This window comes from Bombina bombina, chromosome 6, assembly GCF_027579735.1.
Source record: "Bombina bombina isolate aBomBom1 chromosome 6, aBomBom1.pri, whole genome shotgun sequence".
In the NCBI taxonomy this organism is placed as follows: domain Eukaryota; kingdom Metazoa; phylum Chordata; class Amphibia; order Anura; family Bombinatoridae; genus Bombina; species Bombina bombina.
The window spans coordinates 580956094-580972566 of NC_069504.1; the positions used below are offsets into that span (position 1 = coordinate 580956094).

The 16473-nt window shown below is 37.0% G+C and overlaps 1 protein-coding gene across 1 annotated transcript in view; it reads right to left on the bottom strand.

Annotated features, from left to right (window-relative positions):
- Positions 1-16473, bottom strand: part of APBA2 (amyloid beta precursor protein binding family A member 2) — an 821823-nt gene that overhangs the window by 215555 nt on the left and 589795 nt on the right. Inside the window, exon 9 of the mRNA XM_053717552.1 lies at positions 16078-16263. Within this exon, the coding sequence (XP_053573527.1) occupies positions 16078-16263 (186 nt within the window). The remainder of the gene's footprint in view (positions 1-16077; positions 16264-16473) is intronic.

A 16473-nucleotide genomic window follows, 5' to 3' on the forward strand; every position in this document is an offset into this window, starting at 1 on the left:
ATTTGTAGAGACTTTAAGATCTTGCTGAACCTTTTGTTTCCGAGATATCACTTTGTTTATGTATTATTTCTTTTTCATTTTTTTGGAAATTGATGCACACTTCTATTTCTGAGTTTATATGGTAATCTTTAATAATGAATAAAGAAAAAGACATAAAAAAGTTTATTTATGTTTTAACTTTTTCATTATAAATATGTTGAGAACCCAGACACATTTTGTATTGTGAGATAATGAGTTGCTCCATACTTCACTTTGGAGAACTCTGTACTTGTGAAAATGATGGATCTCCATTACACATCTCTATTTGCTCCAGTAGAGAATCACACAAAAAAAGACAAAGGAAGCCATGTTAATATCAATTACAGCTGTTGTCTTAGAAGTGTCTGCAAGAGATCAGCTGAAGTAGGTTTTGAGCTGGAGTGTGAAATGCCTGTTAATGTTTGAACATGTAGTGTGCTGGTCCAGCCTAAATATGGTCTAGTTTACAAGTGAATTATAAAAATGGTAGCGATATGTTGTGCTAACATCACTAGAGAGAAACTCTTACCACTTTTTTTTATTTTAAAACGTTAGCGCTAAAGCAAAAGCCTGAAGGTAATGAAATAGTGGAGTCCTTCACAATATACAGTATTCCACAAAAGTGAGTACACCCTTCACATTTTTGTAAATATTTTATTATATCTTTTCATGTGACAACACTGAAGGAATTACACTTTGCAACAATGTAAAGTAGTGAGAGTACAGCCTGTATAACAGTGTAAATTTGCTGTCCCCTCAAAATAACTCAACACACAGTCATTAATGTCTAAACCGTTGGCAACAAAAGTGAGTACACCCCTAAGTGGAAATGTCCAAATTGGGCCCAAAGTGTCAATATTTTGTGTGGCCACCATTATTTTCCAGCACTGCCTTAACCCTCTAGGGCATGGAGTTCACCAGAGCTTCACAGGTTGCCACTGAAGTCCTCTTCCACTCCTCCATGACGACATCACGGAGCTGGTGGATGTTATAGACCTTGTGCTCCCCCACCTTGCATTTGAGGATGCCCCACAGATGCTCAATAGGGTTTAGGTCTGGAAACATGCTTGGCCAGTCCATCACCTTTACCCTCAGCTTCTTTAGCAAGGCATTGGTCGTCTTGGAGGTGTGTTTTGGGTCGTTATCATGTTGGAATACTGCCCTGCGGTCCAGTCTCAGAAGGGAGGGGATCATGCTCTGCTTCAGTATGTCACAGAACATGTTGGCATTCATGGTTCCCTCAATTAACTGTAGCTCCCCAGTGCCGTTAGCACTTATGCAGGCCTAGACCATGACACTCCCACCACCATGCTTGACTCTAGGCAAAACACACTTGTCTTTGTACTCCTCACCTGGTAGCCACACACACTTGACACTATCTGAACCAAATAAGTTTATCTTGGTTTTATCGGACCACAGGACATGATTTCAGTAATCCATGTACTTAGTCTGCTTGTCTTCAGCAAACTGTTAGCTGGCTTTTTTTGTGCATCATCTTTAGAAGAGGCTTACTTCAGTGGACGATAGCCATGCAGACCAATTAGATGCAGTGTACAGTGTATGATCTAACCACTGACAGGCTGACCCCCCACCCCTTCAACCTCTGCAGCAATGCTGGCAGCACTCATACGTCTTTTTCCCAAAGACAACCTCTGGATATGAAGCTGAGCATGTGCACTAAACCCTTTGGTCGACCATGGCGAGGCCTATTCTGAGTGGAACCTGTCCTGTGAAACCGCTGAATGGTCTTGCCCATCGTGCTGCAGCTCAGTTTCAGGGTATTGGCAATCTTCTTATAGCCTAGGCCATCTTTATGTAGAGCAACAATTCTTTTTTTCTGATCCTCAGAGAGTTCTTTGCCATGAGGTGCCATGATGAACTTTCAGTGATCAGTATGAGAGAGTGTGAGAGCAATAAAACCAAATTTAACACACCTGCTCCCCATTCATACCTGAGACCTTGTAACACTAACAAGTCACATGACACCAGGGAGGGAAAATGGCTAATTGGGCCCAATTTGAACATTTCCACTTAGGGGTGTACTCACTTTTGTTTCTAATGGTTTAGATATTAATGGCTGTGTGTTGAGTTATTTTGAGGGGACAGAAAATTTGCACTGTTATAGGCTGTACACTCACTACTTTACATTGTAGCAAAGTGTAATTTCTTCAGTGTTGTCACATGAAAATAAATAATAAAATATTTACAAAAATGTGAGGGGTGTACTTACTTTTGTGGGATACTGTATATATACATATATATATATATATATATATATATATATATATATGTATGTATAAAGTATATATATATATATATATATATATATATATATATATATATATATATATATATATATATATATATATATATATATAAACTATATATATATATATATATATATGTAGATTTGCATGCATGTATGTATATATGTGTACGTGTGTGTACATATATATTTGCATACTTACATACATCATATGTACACACACAAACACATATATACAAACACACATACAAATCCACATATCCCATATATATTATATTTGTGGCACTTCAGGTCTCCAAGTAAGTGAAATCTTTCTTTTTCAGCACTATTATGTGTTGTGCACCACTTGCGATATAAGCGATGATAGCGCATCATGTGCTATCCATTTAGAGTTTAGAACGCGTTAAAAAATGTTGGCCAAGCTAACTTTCTCTGGTAAAACTTTTTTACCATTCACTTGTATTACCAGATTGTAAGCTATTCTTAGCACAGGGCCGCGGTATGGAAAGTGCATCCTGTGCTATTAATAGTGCTCCACTTGTAATTGGGCCTTATTAAGACTACTTTTCATTTCACTTTCATGTCTTACCATCTTCTCTCTCTGCCTTCTCATCCCTGATCAACTAAATCCTGCCTCGATTCAGTCTCACACTGAGGCAGTTTAGGGGGTACCCCCAGCTTCTTAACTAGAAAGTCTATTGCAGTCACAGTTAAGCTAAGGTGGGAATGCTACCACATGAGACAAAAGGAGCTGATTGTGTAAAACTCATAAACTAATCTTGAAGGCAAGTTTCTTTTTAAAAAAACACTATGTTTAATCTACTGTATTTTGCTCTCATTATTATAATTATTATTCCACTCTTGTATAGTATTTAAATTAATATTTCCCAAATACAACAAACCATAAAACTCAAGGGCATATATTATGAATATTGTGAAATTCAATCTGAAAATGTCTGGAGTTAATTCCAGCTAATGTCATTGTGTTTGGAATTGGATCAGAAGGAAAATGATCTTGACACTGTGTAACGGCTGGAATGAAATATTGTCATAGCATTAGTTCTATATTTGTATGATGAAGTTGGCTTGGATTAAGAGGAATTTGGCCACTATAATGTATAAGCTTAAACAAAAGTTGCATTCAACCTTCAGTACTATGTCTTATAGTTTAAAACTGCTTTGTATAATCCTTCACTTTATCTTTAGACTTATGTATCTTATTACATAGAATACTTGAATCACACTGTTAGCATCCAGTGTTTAAAGGGCCATGAAACCCAACATTTTTCTTTCATAATTTAGATAGAGAGTACAATTTTTAACAACTTTCCAATTTCACTACTTTTATTTAATTTGCTTCCTTCCCTTGTTATCCTTTGCTGAAATATTATCTAGAAAAGCTCAGGAGCATCAAAGAACCTAGTTTATAGCTGCTGATTGGTTGCTGCATGTTTATACTGATTGTCATTGGCTCATCCATTTTTTTCAGTTTGAAACCAGTAGTGCATTTCTGCTCCTTCAACAAATGATACCAAGAGAATGAAACAAATTAGATAATAGAAGTAAATTAGAAAGTTGTTTAAAATTGTATTCTCTATCTAAATCATGAAATAATTTTTGGGGGTTTTATGTCCCTTTAAGTCTCAAAAATTATAATTTTTTACTATTCATTTGTAAGAGCTCACACACAATTCCCTTAAACTTCCAAAAAACATGCAAAACTTTGGTATGATAACCGGTTACCGGACCTGTGGTAACCAGCTTCTCAGTTAAACTCACCTTTAGATCTTTTTTTTATTTATTTTTTATAATTATGATAAAGTAAATGCATACGCTGTCGGCATTTATCATTGCACCAGCAGTTCTTGTGAACTTCTTGTGCAATGCCTCCCCCTCCAGATTTGCGGGCAATCGGCCGCTGGCAGGGGGTATCAATCAACCCGATCATATTTGATCAGGTTGATTTCTGTCCGCAGCCTCAGAGCAGGCAGACAAGTTACGGAGCAGCTTTCATTAGACCGCTGCTTCATAACTTCTGTTTCCTGGCGAGTCTGAAGGCTCCATTCAGAGTTTGATAATTCTGCCCCAATGCCTTAGTTCTTACTCAAACAGATACAAAGGTTTAAATCCTCACTTAATAAAAATTATAAATGCTTGCTACCTATAAGAACAAGGTTTAACTGACTATCAATAAGGTTACTGTTAAGGTATAAAGGCATTACCTTGTTATTCGTTGGATTAATGTTTGCAGGAAATTGACTGAAAGTAGTAGTATAGAACAAGATAAAGTCTGAAGCTGTATAATGAATAAGGATCAAGGTTTCAATATAAGAGTAGTAGATAGGAGAGTAGTCCATTTTCAAGCCAAGGTTAGTAGCCAGTCAATCAATCCATAGCAAAGTTGTGAATTACTGGGTTGAACCAGAAGAGTACTTCAAAGCACAGATCTATGGGTCAGTAGCCAGGAAGCCAAACAGGAACAGGAAACAAAGCAAGGGGTCGGGCAAGAAGCAAAGTCTATGAAAAAAGTCAGGGTCACACCTGGAAAGGAGGGCCAGGAACAAGTATTCCAGCAACATCATCAAATAACAACCCAATAGCCTTCTCCTTACCCTTTTGTGACTTCCTGCACCTCATTTAGTGCAGCTTTTGCCATAAGGTAATTTGCGGCATCTGTGTCACAAATAGAGCCATCTTCTGTATAAATAAAAAGAGAGAAGTGCTCAACCTGGGAACAAACAATAGCATAATAGCTTGCTCTATGGCTAGTCACCAACCAAGAAGCAGCCTCCGTTTGCTCAACATGTACCTTTCACAGAGAAGAACTTTCCTGTAGCATATCAGTCTGATCCTGACTTAACAGTAAAGTCCAGCCCCGAAATACCAGGCAATCCCTCTCTGAACGAGAGAAACAATAAACCCCAGATTACGTTTCGGCCTATTGTGGGACTCATCAGTGAGGTGCAGCTATATCCTTCTAGGTACACTGAGTAACGGGTCCATGCCTGGATTCCTACATCACGCTTAGGGAGACTTTCCTAAGGGTCATAATTTGCATAAATAAAAAGAGAGAAGCGCTCAACCTGGGAACAAACAATAGCATAATAGCTTGCTCTATGGCTAGACACCACCCAAGAAGCAGCCTCCTTTTGCTCAACATGTGCCTTTCTGCAGTACAGTCCAGCCCTGAAATACCATGCAATCTCTCTCTGAACGAAAGAAATGGCAAAACCTCAGACGTACGTTTTGGCCTATTGTGGGCCTCGACAGTTAGGTGCAACCATATCCCTCTAGGCACACTGAGTAACGGGTCAACGTCTGGATTCCCACATCTCGCTTAGGGAGACTTCCCTAAGACCCCCAAATATCTATGACATTGTGCCTATTGAGGCAGGCCTATAAATGTTAACTGACTTGGCCCTACAGAAGTCAATAATACTAAAACATTTGAGGTGACAGAATATCCATCAGCAGCATATTGTCCAAGCTTGTAACCCCTCTATTCTGTATAGCAAGTTTATTTGTGAAGCTTGTTGTTCTTGCATAGAAAGGGTTAATACTCTCAGTTGCTGGAACAGTCTGCTGATATTTCTTGCCATCTCCACTCCATCCATCACTATGCCATAATTATTATGTAAAGGGATAAAGTTATTACCTTTATTATTCCCTGGATTCCTGTTTGCAGGAGATGGACTGGAATTAATAATTTGTACAAGCCACAGTAGCAGTATAAGGAATTCAGAACCAGCATCATCAGTCATCAGGTTTCAAGCCAATGTCATGAGCCAAAAAATCAATTGATAGCAAGATTGTAAGGTATAAGGACGTACCAGAAGAATTCTCCAAAAGTCCAGTAAACAAGCCAGGGTCACACCAGGAAGGGGCGGTCAGGAAAATCATTAAAGGAAAATCCCCAAAGAATACCCAAGCATGAAATAATGTTCCCATGGGCCTTTAATAACTTCCTGCACCTTTTTTTAGTGCACTTGTTGCTGCAAGGTCACTTCAGACACCCAGGTCACAAATAGTGTCACTTTCTTCTCTGTAGACTTCACTGCCTGCAGTATCTTTAGCACTACTGAGGCTGAGCCTCGCCTTCACACCACCTTTAGGACACCCTGTCAAGAATAGCGATAAACTGCACGCCATGTTCAACAGCTCCTCTGTGCAGAACACTGTCCTTAGGTCACTACTGGGTTCTTGTATTACTATGCCCATACCCTTTTTAGTGCAAGTTAAGGCAAGGACAGAAAAACTCATCAAGCCTGATAGTTACACAGGCACTGTGTGCAGAGACAGCTATAGGAAACACTTAAATAGCCAGGAAATCTGATTTGCAGAGGTTATGGGGATTAATGATGCACAGATTTTGAATCAAGAATTTCTATTTAATAGTGATTTAAACCCATGCTCTTGTACATTTGAATGTGAATGCAACAAATTACTAAAATATTTTTTTTCATTGCCATTGATAATTTAGGAAAGAAGAAAAAAAGTTTCCAGAGACTAGAAGAGGTCATTTACTCTCATCATTTGTGTAAGAGACTTGTGAATGCTCATATTCACACATTCCTATACCCCTTACAATTCTTTGATCTTTTGTTGAAAGTGGGTGGCTGTGGATTTTCTATCACTGGACATATATGGACACAAATATAATTAAATCTAGATCTAGTGTATCCATTTATAACATACAGAAAATAGACAATACGTTCATAGCAAGAGCTCCACTCAGCAGTGTGAAAGTCATTTGCTGATAAGCAATACCTACAGAATAGTAATGAAGCTTGAGAACTTGCTTTAGAAACTTAGAATATAATATAATAAAGTTGTCTGCCTTTGATTTAGAGAGGGATCTCTGTGTTTTAAGGGAGAAAGTTAATTTTGTGCTCTGAATAATGTATTAGTGAATAGAAAATATATACTAATCCTGATGTGCAAGCTGCCTTATGAATTTATATTACTGAATATTAACTTTGATTTACACATTAGAGGCGCATACTGCATATAACACACATATCATTTGATGCTAAGGCATTTATTGCTTTACTGTTTTTAAATAGTATTGAAGCATTTGTCCTTCAAAAATATGTAGTATAAGGTTGTAGTAAATATGAATAAAGGATAACGATAATTTAAGGCACCTGAAATACAAAATTAAACTATTATGATTCAGATAAAGCAAAGTTTAAAAAAAACTTTAAAAAAGTCTAATTCATTCCATAGGCCTGATGATCAAAAACCTGCCAGCATGGAGAAAAAAACACACAAAAACCTTGGGGGCATTTTTTGAGCATTTTATTACCTCTCAGTACTGATGAGACTGTTTAGAAAATATTACCAGAGCAGAGAGCTATCAGGAGCATTTACATATCTTAAGCATAATATATGAACCAAACTAATAAACTCAGTAGGGAAATATCTTGCTGAAAAAACACTAACTTCACTTTCAGATAAACTGCCATCACCAAAATGTTTTAAAAACATTACAAAATAAACAAAAAAATAAAAAAAAACCTCTATAAAAATGTCCACACTAAAATATAAAAAAAAGTTAAAAAAAAAAAAAATGAAAAATGAGACAACCTCACTTTACATAGAGAACCAGCTTTGATATAGCGAAACAAGATACTTCACACACAGGTAGATTACGAGTTGTGCGTTTGTCTTTTAACACTGAAAAAAATGTCATTTCAGTGTTAAAACAGCAACACAGCCATTACAAGTCTTGTCAATATAGCTGTACCGCAAGCCTTGTAGCCTATAACGCAACATCAGCCAATAGGATGAGAGCTTCTGAAATTCTATTGGCTTATTTGAACTGCCAATAGAATTTCAGAAGCTCTCATCCTATTGGATGTTTTGAACAGCCAATAGGATTTCACTAGCTCTCATCCTATTGGTCGGATTTGATTTTCCAAAATCAAATCAGCCAATAGGAATGCAAGGGACGTCATTTTGAAAAGGCTCCCTTGCATTGAAGATTCAGTATACGGCGGCGACCATATGCAGAGGATGCTTTGCGACAGATGTCTTCAGGATGGACTCGCTCTGTGCCGCCGGGATGAAGATAGAAGACGCTGCCGGGATGAAGCTAGAAGGATGGATGAAGACCTCACCTGGATGAAGACCTCTCGCTGCCTGGATGTTCGGACTTCAGAAACTGTAAGTGGATCTTCGCGGGGTTAGTGTTAGGATTTTTTAAACTTTTTTGGGTGTTTTTTTTTTTTAGTTTAGGGTTTGGGCTTTTCTTAAAAGAGCTGAATGCCCTTTTCAGGGCAAGCAAAAGAGCTGAATGCTTTTTTAAGGGCAATGCCCATACAAATGCCCTTTTCAGGGCAATGGGTAGCTTTGTTAGAGTTAGGTTAATTATTTTGGGGGGTTGGTTGGGTGATGGATTTTACTGTTGAGGGGTCTTTGTGGTTTTTTTTCAGGTAAAAGAGCTGATTTATTTGGGGCAATGCCCAACAAAAGGCCCTTTTAGGGGCTGGGCTTTTTATTTTTATAGGGTTATTAGATTAGGTGTAATTCTTTTTCATTTTTGATAATTTCGTTTGTTATTTTTCTTATTTTAGTGTTTGTTATTTTTTGTAATTTAGTATTTTTTATTTTTGTAATTAGATACTTTGTAATTTTTATAGTAGTGTTATGATTTTTTAAATGTGTATTTTAGGTTTCTTTAATTGGTAGTTAGTTTAATTTTATTTTAATAGTTATATTAGTTTAATTGTTAATTTAAACTTAGTTTTTTTAATTTGACAGGTAAGTTTTATTTGAATTAGGGATAGGGAATTTGTAATTTTAATATAAAGCTATGGGGGGTTACTAATTTAAATTAGTTAATTGTAATGTGGGGGGCTTTCGGTTTAGTGGTTAATAGTTTACTTTAGAATATTTTTCATTGTGGGGGCTTGCAGTTTAGGGGTTAATAGGTTTATTATAGTGGCAGCGGTGTCGGGGAGCAGCGGAATAGGGGTTAATGAATTTTCATAGTGGCAGCAATTTCGGGAGCTGCAGATTAAGGGTTAATAGCATTATGTAGGTGACGGCGATGTCGGGCGGCAGGTTAGGGGTGTTTAGACGTGGTTTTTATGTTAGTGTGTTAGGTTTAAACGTAACTTTTTATTCCCCAAAGACATCAATAGGGCTGCATTATGGAGCTTTTCATTCCGCGATCGCAGGTGTTAGTTTTTTTTTCTAACAGGCTCTCCCCATTGATGTCTATGTGATTATACAATACCAGCAGCACCGTGATCCTGAGTTGCAAATACTCAACTTTATTCTTGCACAGAGGGAACAAGAAAGACAACGTTTCGGGCTATCTGCCCTTATTCATGTCATCAGATAGCCCGAAACGTTGTCTTTCTTGTTCCCTCTGTGCAAGAATAAAGTTGAGTATTTGCAACTCAGGATCACAGTGCTGCTGGTATTGTATCATTATTTATAGTTTGGGGTTGAAGGCCCTTCAGCGTGCACGTGAATTACTAAAAGGTGCTGGACAGTGATATTGACTATTTTCCATTGATGTCTATGTGTAAAGTGTGCACGAGCACGTCAAAACAGCGCTTGTATTTTGTGCGGTATGGAGCTCAATGCAACCATATCGCACGGACAAGCCGACTGTTTAAAAATTTGTAATGGCAACGTTATGGAGGGTGAAATAACGCAACTTTTGTTGCGTTCGTTAAATACCCTCTATCGTGCATAACTTGTAATCTACATGACTGGCAATTGGGTCTTTCTAAAAACCACATGCTGAATCATAGTTTAGGTACAAAATTCTGGCCAAGCCCCAAAATGTTTATGGTCGGCCCCTCATCATACAGAAAGACAAACTGACAGATAAATTGGACAGATAGATAGGAAGATAGACACATAGACAGACAGACAGATACATGGATTCAATTTTTTTGTATATAATATTTTCTTCCCCTATACAAGCTGGTAGAGAAACAAACTGACAGATAGATTAGACAGACAGACAGACAGACAAACTGACAGATATATTAGACAGGCAGAAAGATAGATAGATAGATAGATAGATAGATAGATAGATAGATAGATAGATAGATAGATAGATAGATAGATAAATGATAGATAGATAGATTTAAAGTGACAGTCTAGTCAAAAATAAACTTTCATGATTCAGATAGGGCATGTCATTTTAAACAACTTTCCAATTTACTTTTATCATAAATTTTGCTCTGTTCTTTTGGTATTCTTAGTTGAAAGCTAAGCCTAGGAGGCTCATATGCAAATGTCTTAGCCCCTGAAGGCTGCCTCTTATCTGAATGCATTTCATGTGTGCCATATAGATAACATCGTGCTCACACCTGTGGAGTTACTTATGAGAGGGCACTGACTGGCTAAAATGCAAGTCTGTCAAAAGAACTGACATAAGGGGGCAGTCTGCAGAGACTTAGATACAAGCTAATCACAGAGGTAAAAAAGTATATTAATATAACTGTGTTGGTAATGCAAAACTGGGGAATGGATAGTAAAGGATTATCTATCTTTTAAACAATAAAAATGCTGGTGTAGACTGTCCCTTTAAGTATGTTGTTTTCTTTATTCAATATGGTTGTATAATGGTACTCACATATGTCTGTGCTATATAATATAGGGGTAAAATTGTTCATGTGTATTTACTTACAGATTTAGGTACACATACACATATATATTATTTTTCAGTATTAATATATAGCTATTAGCTAGTGTTGCTTGTCAGTATATACAGTAATTGCTTACTGTGAAGTGTTTGTACTTTATCAAAATAATTCATGTTTAGTTACTATAAAATTCAAGGTCCCCAACATAGCTGCATGATTCCTATCATTATATTATTGATATAAATATCCACAAATATCCCCATGTTTTTCATACATGGTTCCAGTAAGTCCCTTTTTCTATAAACATTAGTGGGGTTCAACCTTGGTTAACGGTCAAATGGAGATACTGACTTGTTTTTCAGAACATATTTACAAAATACATATTTGTCTATTATAGCTTAGTGACGAGTGACATCTTCCGAGGGAAAAATATTCTAAATCTTAGCTCATTAACAAAAATAAAAATAACACTGGGTCAATCAGCAATCTGGTAATAATATAATTTTCTTATGGTTTGCCATGATTATTACCTTACCTGATTCTTGACAGCTATGCTGAGAATTTAAATAACAAACATTTCTGTTTCTCTATTATACACGCAAGCTACTGCTAAATGAAATATTTTAGTGACTGTTTTCATTAGTTCTAACTTGATAATCACTAAATCATTGTAATGATGTATGTTTATTGATTTGCTTTATTCAAATATTGCTTATTATTTCTAATAATTCTTTAAATAAACTATATTTGTTTATTGATCTGGTCTAAGTTTAATTAATATACAAATCAGAACTGAAAGGATTCCAGTTTTATATGTATTATCCTTTAGAAATGATATAATTCAGAGTGCTATTAAATTGCACACATTGCCCCAGCAAGGAGCTCTCTTCCATTGAGCCGTTAAAAATGGATCCATTTTAGTACCAGGTTTCCATTGAAAAGGTTACCGCTTGCGAGCGGTCGCTCTTTTCTTGTAGGTCTAAGTTAGCGTTGTGTTAACACTTGCACCTGATGCCGGATTTCTAAAACATTAATAGGTTACTATGGTAACCCGACCTTACACTACTCTCGATTGCATATACGGCGCTGCATACAAGTGCGGCACCGCATATTTTACTCGTCGCTTGCTGTTAAAATAATATCAGACACGCATGCGCAATATCTACCTCTCAACCACAACCCCCCACGGCAATAACTAATGTATTAACCCCTAATCCACCAACCCCCATACCGCAAAGTATCTATCAAGTTATTATCTTAACCCCTAAACTGCCATCCCCCCACAACGCAATCTAGCTATTTAAACTACTAACCCCTAATCCGAAATGCCCCCACAACGCAAACTATCAATTTAAATTATTAACCCCTAATCTGCCATTAACCCACATCACAATTAACCTAATATATCTATAAACCCCTAAACCGCCAAACCCCACAATGCAAATAACTAATCACTAAGCCCCCTAACCTAACACCCCCTAAATTAACCCCATGACTTAAATTAAAATAATCCTAAATTACAATTAAAATAAAAAACCTAACATTACTTTTAAAAAAACTAAGTTTAAATTAAACTAACATTACATAAAATAATAAACAAAATGATCAAAAATTAAAAAATTAAACCTAATCCTTATGAAAATTAAACAGCCCCCAAAATAAAAACACCCCCTAATCTAATACTAAACTACCAATAGCCCTTAAAAGGGCCTTTTGTAGGGCATTGCCCTAAGTTAAACAGCTCTTTTACCTTTAAAAAAAAAGTTCTTCAAATTCAAATCAGCTAATAGGATGAGAGCTACTGAAATCCTATTGGCTGATTTGAATTTGAAGAATCAAATCAGCCAATAGGAATGCAAGGGACGGCATATTTAAACGCGTACCTTAATTTCACTATTCAGTGTACAGCTGCGATCGTACGACGAGAATCCTCAATGCTCCATGGTTCCGCGGTCACCGTTCTTCAGTTCCGCGGTCCTGGATGAAGATAGAAGAGGTCGCCGCTTGGAAGACGACTTCACCGCCGGACTTTAGGAACCGTGAGTACCTATCAGGGGGTTTGAGTTAGCCTTTTTTTTTATTTTTGGTTTTTATTTATTTTTTAGACTAGGGATTTGGGCGCAGAAAAAGAGCTGAATGCACTTTTAAGGGCAGTAATAGAGTTGAATGCCTTTTAAGCGCAATGCCCATACAAATGCCCCTTTAGGGGCAATGGGTAGTTTAGGATTTTTTTGTGCTATTTTTTTTTTATTTTGGGCGGTTTGGTAGGTGGGGGGGGGTTTACTGTTAGAGGGGGACTTAGTATTTTTTAATGCCCTACAAAAGGACCTTTTAAGGGCTATTGGTAGTTTAGTATTAGATTAGGGGGTGTTTTTATTTTGGGAGTCTTTTTTATTTTCATAGGGATTAGGTTTAATTTTTTTATTTTTGATAATTTTGTTTATTTTATGTAATGTTAGACTTTTTATTTTCTGTAATTTTAGCTTAATTTAAACTTATTTTTTTTAATTTTTTTAAGTAATGTTATCTTTTTATTTTAATTGTAATTTAGGATTATTTTAATTTATGTAATTGGGTTAATTTAGGGGTTGTTAGGTTAGGGGGCTTAGTGATTAGTTATTTGCATTGTGGGGTTTGGCAGTTTAGGGGTTAATAGATGTATTATGTTAATTGCGATGTGGGTTAATGGTGGATTAGGGGTTAATAGTTTAAATAGATAGTTTGCATTGTGGGGGCATGGTGGATTAGGGGTTAATATATTTAATAGATAGTTTGCATTGTGGGGGCATGGCAGATTAGGACCTTCATAGATTTAATAGATAGTTTTGCATTGTGGGGCATGGAGGTTTAGAGGTTAATACATTTGTTATAAATTGCAATGAGGGGGGTGGCGGATTTGGGGTTAATATTTTAAATAGGTACTTTGCGATGTGGGGGCATAGTGGTTTAGTGGTTAATACATTTATTATAAGTTGCGATGTGGGGGTATGGCTGATTAGGGGTTAAAATTTTAAATAGGTACTTTGCAATGTGGGGGCATAGCGGTTTAGTGGTTAATAAATTTATTATAAGTTGTGATGTGGGGGGGATGGCGGATAGAGGGGTTTTGAGGTGTAGGGTTAGATTTCAATGGGAAAAAGGTCTCAAAGAGCACCTTTTTCCTGTTTTACACCTAGTTGAGCTGGGTGTAATTTTTGTTAGTGTATAGGCAGTCTACGACAGTGTAATCACAGTTTCCGCGGGCAATGGAAACAGGTATAATTTAAAGATTAGTGGCTTCCTGTACTTTGTATGGAACACGATAATCTTTTCGGCAGCTGGAGACCGGTTGCCGAAATTGAGTTATAACGGGCCGTTGTAAGCAGTTGATAAACGATATTGCTTCCGACAGAATATTTAACGGTTTTCGAATGCACGCAAATGGAATTACGGCTCAGTAGAAGTGGGCCCAAAGTTGGTAACCACTGAAATAATAACAATAATAAATCTCCTCAACAGTGTGTGTCTCAGGAGTGTTTCTATGTCTCTAAGTTTTTTTTTAGTGTGTGAGCATTTCTGAGTGTATGTTAGTGAGTACATGTTTTTGTGTGCCTGAGTATTTCTGTGTGTCTGTGAGTGTGTGTGTGCCTTTAGATGTTTCTGTTTGTGTGTGTGTCTGTGCGTGTGTGTTAATGAGTGTGTGTGCCTTTGAATGTTGTTGTTTGTGTAAGTGTCTGTTAGTGTGTGTCTGTGAGTGTGTGTGTGTCTGTGAGTGTGTGTGTGTCTGTAAGTGTGTGTGTCTGTGAGTGTGTGTGTGTCTGTGAGAGTGTGTGCCTTTGAATGTTTCTGTTTGTGTGTGTGTCTGTGAGTGTGTGTCAATGAGTGTGTGTACCTTTGAATGTTGTTGTTTGTGTAAGTGTCTGTGAGTACATGTTTATGTGTGTGAGTGTGGGTGTGCCTTTGAATGTTTCTGTTAGTGTGTGTGTCTGATTTTGTGTGCCTTTGAATGTTGTTGTTTGTGTGTGCCTGAGTGTTTCTACAGACTTTTAAGTATCCAATAATTGAACCTCTTTTGGGTTCATATGTGTGTTTATCTGGCTCTGATACTAGCCAGTGCCTCACCTGCCACTGACCTCACCGCACATGCTGCTAAATACAGTATTTTTTACTTGCTTTTATTTTCTTTCAATGCAAGCATAATGGCCCTACATCTTTTATATGATTTTAGTTATCAACCACTCTAGTCAAGTAAATGACACAGTCCTTTTCCTTGCAACCATTAAAATGACATAACATAATATATGGTGTGTTGTTTCTATGATCAAGGTCTTTTTAAGTCATTCATTGTCAGAAACTGAAGACAGTTTAACTTTATTATTTTCTATTTCAGTAATAAAACTGATCCATTAAGAATTTTGCTGTAGACATTGAATGAAATAAACAACAAAAGTTGATGACAAGTCTAAGGGGTAGATTTAATAAGCAGCGTATGCTGCTTTCTATGCCCAGAGTTTCTGGGTAGCCGGAAACTTAAAGTAAGAATCAGCGGTCGCACCTAAAGGTGGCGGACTGCAATCATCCCGATCCTATATGATCAGGATGATTGACACCCCCTGCTAGCGGCCGATTGGCCGCGAATGTGCAGGGGGTGGCATTGCAAAAGCATTTCACAAGAAATGCTTGTGCAATGTTAAGTATGCTGTCAGCATTTAGCAATGTTAGGTGGACATGATTCGCTACAGCGAATCATGTCCGCCCGGCAAATTGACCCCAAAATATCAAGGGTGTAGGGAGTATTGGTGGAAATTTATCTTTTAATAGCTAATTCTATTAATCTCAGTTACGTCTCTCTTTTTTCTGCATAGAGCTTTTGACATATAAAAAAAAGTATTACCTTGCATATTCAGGGCCAATAGAACCTCAGAGTTTTGGGGTTCTATAGTAATGAATGGGGATGCTTCCCCCCCAGTGCCACCTAAGTACTGCCACTGTTCCTGAGTTTCACATATTTCAAAGAATGATCCTTTATAATTATTTCTGCAAATGCAATTGAATTCATTCTGGTAAATTTGAAAGTTCCTGCATGTAACCATCATTACATTTTCTCTTGTAAGCTAAATATTCTCAATATATATTGCCTGTTTTCAAATATCATTTGTGTTAGTTCAAATGTGTTCAAAATGTTTTAAATAAGAATTAACTTACGTCCTCTGATTCAAAAACATGGCAGATCATCTTATATTGTTTCTTTCCCTCGTGTGCTCCGGGGGTTGTTTCTATACAGTCCTGGGAGGCAGATCTTGGCATTCGGCGTCGTGCCATTAGAACAACAATGTTGCCAATATCTGCAATGTATGAGATTGTCCTCAGTGCATGATCCATCATCGTTTCCTGGGTATAGAGATCAAAGAACTGATTTTTAAATTCAAAATTTATTAAAATCAAATTTTTTTTTTCATGATTCCAATTTACTTATATTATCAAACTTCACCCAGTCTTTTTATATAAAAACTTTTTGGTGCACTAGCTCCTACAGAGCATGTGCAAGAGTTCACAATGTATATGTATAAAAGTCTGTGATTGGCTGATGGCTGGGGGCAG